This window comes from Lipotes vexillifer, unplaced genomic scaffold (genome assembly GCF_000442215.2).
Source record: "Lipotes vexillifer unplaced genomic scaffold, Lipotes_vexillifer_v1.1 scaffold182, whole genome shotgun sequence".
NCBI classification, from domain to species: Eukaryota; Metazoa; Chordata; class Mammalia; order Artiodactyla; family Lipotidae; genus Lipotes; species Lipotes vexillifer.
The window spans coordinates 5,710,110-5,712,755 of NW_006798798.1; the positions used below are offsets into that span (position 1 = coordinate 5,710,110).

The window sequence follows — 2,646 nt, forward strand, 5'->3', positions numbered from 1 at the left end:
GGGCGGGCGGGGGGAGGTCAAAGGGTCAAGAGGAGTACGCTGAAAGGCAGAGGTGAAAGAAAGCAAGCGCAGGTCATCAGCTGGGGCAAGAGCTGGGGAAAATCAAGGGATCACATGTTGGGTCAGGACAGGTAAGACCCAGGTGAGAACAGGTTGGGAGAGGTTGGGTCAAGGTAGGCATTGAGGACAGGGCTCAGGACTGAGATAGGAAAGTCAAAGTTGAGCGTGTAGACTGGGGCAGGTCAACTGTCAAGCAATGATGGGAAAGGTCAGGGTCAGGGCTGGGCCGGGAAGGTCGGGCAGGCTCCGTGCTAGCGCCTCCTCGCACGCGGGTTTAACCTCTACCCTGGCTTGGGGGTCTTACCCAGGACGCGTTCGCCCAGGCCTCCCAAGCTGAGGTAGGCAGTCTGGAAGGCCTCGCGCCATTGCTCATCCAGCGGCAGCTCCTGGCCCTTGATGAGGATGGAGCTACAGCGCTCCAGCACGCGCTCTGGGGCCCCCTTCATTACAAGCACGTGCCTCGGGTCGCGCGGGTCCTCCAGGGTGTGGATGGACAGCTGTGGGAGGAGGAGGAGGCCGTGTTGTGGGCGAGGTCAAGAGGGAGGGGCGGGGCTTGGGGAACGGCGGGGCTGATGGCGCCCAAGCGCTGCCGGAATAGCCCTGGGAAGGTCAGGCTGGGACCGAGGGTGAGGGGCTTGCTTGGTGGGCAGGTCCTTGGTAGAGGCTGAGGGTTGGGGCGGACCGAGGGGCCTAGTTAGGGGTCTAGGCATGGGGAACGGGCAGAATTTGGGTCGGAGTTGGACTGGAGCGGGATTTGGATTAGGAGGTTCTCCCCACCAAGGGCCTGACAGGTGAGAGCGGGCGGAGCGCCCGGAACCTCGGTGGGGTTTGGCTGTGGGCGGGACGGGAGATGTGGGTGGGGTTTGGCTGTGGAGAGGGCGGGGACTGAGAGTGAAGCCCAGCCGCAGGCCAGTCCTGAATGTGGGTGGGGCCTGAAGTGGGCAGGGGTTGTTGTGGGCGGGACTGGACCGTGGGCGGGGCCGGCCGCGGCTGGTGCACACCTGGAACTTGTTGGTGGAGTTGAAGGGGATCTCGCAGACTTTGGGGAAGCGCTCGCGGTAGCCCATGGCATTGCCCAGCGTCAGCTCCGAGAACTTGAGCAGCGCAGTCTCCGACGCGTCCCCGATCACGATGCGCTGGGAACGCAGGCCGGTGTCAGGAGCGCTCCCGGCTGCACCAGGAGGCTCCCGGGATCCCCTCCCCCGAGCGCCCCGGCTCTCACCTTGGGCACGGGCACTGCGTCCTGGCCCGACTTGAAGGCAGCACGATTACACAGGGTGAGAACGCGGCACAACGCCCGCCACGTCTCCGAGGACTGGTCAAACGTCTGCCCTGGAGGTCAGGCATCCAGGCTGGGGCCGCGAAGGAGCTCTCCCATACCAGAACCGAACCCCGCCCCCCGGAATCAGGACTGGATCCCCGCCCCAGACCTGGGTGGGACCCAAACAACTCCTCATACCCCAGGACGGAGCTTTCTCTCCAGACTCAGTATCGTCTCCCATGAGACCCAATAAGTACCAAGCCCCTTCACAGACTTGCAGCTTAGCCCCCTCCCTAGACCCAGGTTGCCGCCCTTCGCCTGATCAGATGGAGCCCCCTCTCCATTAATGCAAAGCCCTCCCCAGGCTCCCTTCAGTAACCCCAGAGCTCCCCGCTAGGTCTCCACCATCTACCAGATCCTGCCCAGCTGCTGTCTCCTCCCACCCCCACACCTGACTGGTCTTCTGTAGTGTCAGCCGAGTGGATGTGGTTGTCGAACCACAGATGGGACACAGTCATGCGGTTCTGAGTGAGGGTCCCTGTCTTATCAGAGCAGATCACTGACGTGGAGCCCAGTGTCTCCACTGCTTCCAAGTTCTTGACTACACAGTTCTTGCTGGCCAGCCGCTTGGCTGTCAGGGACAGGCAGACCTGGGGGAAGGGTGAGAAATGCAGGCTTGGGGACCAGGCCTTGCTCCCAGTCCCACTTCCCTCCTCTCCCGGCACCGGGGATCCTTTACCCTAGCCACAGTACTGCCTATGCAGCATCCCCCTGCGAAGAGTAGGCTTTTTCTTGCCTCCAAGCTTTTGTCCAGCCTGTGCTTTCCACTTGGGATGCCTCCCCATTCTGTCCACCAGATATACGTAGCCAGGCCCAGCTCTAAGCTGCCCTAGCTGAGATTCTATAATTTCTCTTACAGCACAATCAAAATGAGAAAACTAACATTTCCTGAGCCTCCTCTTGGGCTGGCCCTGGACTGAGTGCTGACTCTTGAAGGCTACCCACAGCCTTCAACACTGGACCTCAGCCTCCTCCTGTCAAAGCCCCTGCCTGTTCATCTCTGAGTCCTCAGCGTGTGGCACAGGACATGGCCCAGAGTAGCCCCGGTGGGTGCTTCCTGAGTGGATGGGATAAGTGGAGAGATGGGGATGGGGGGGGGATGGGGGGGATTGGGGGGAAGATGGATGGGGGCAGGATGGATGACGGGAAGGTGGGTGGGTGGATGGGAGCAAAATGGATAGATGGACAGACAGGGAGAGGATGGAGGGAAGCCCGGATGAACGAAGAGACAGATGGACAGGCCTCTCAGCTCACCGCACCGCTCT

General features: G+C 61.6%; 1 protein-coding gene across 1 annotated transcript in view; it reads right to left on the minus strand.

Annotated features, from left to right (window-relative positions):
• ATP4A (ATPase H+/K+ transporting subunit alpha) overlaps positions 1-2,646 on the minus strand; it is a 13,546-nt gene that overhangs the window by 7,142 nt on the left and 3,758 nt on the right. Inside the window, exons 8-11 of the mRNA XM_007470995.1 lie at positions 1,773-1,971; positions 1,283-1,392; positions 1,062-1,196; positions 365-557 (exon numbers count right to left, since the gene is read on the minus strand). Coding sequence (XP_007471057.1) covers positions 365-557; positions 1,062-1,196; positions 1,283-1,392; positions 1,773-1,971 — 637 coding nt within the window. The remainder of the gene's footprint in view (positions 1-364; positions 558-1,061; positions 1,197-1,282; positions 1,393-1,772; positions 1,972-2,646) is intronic.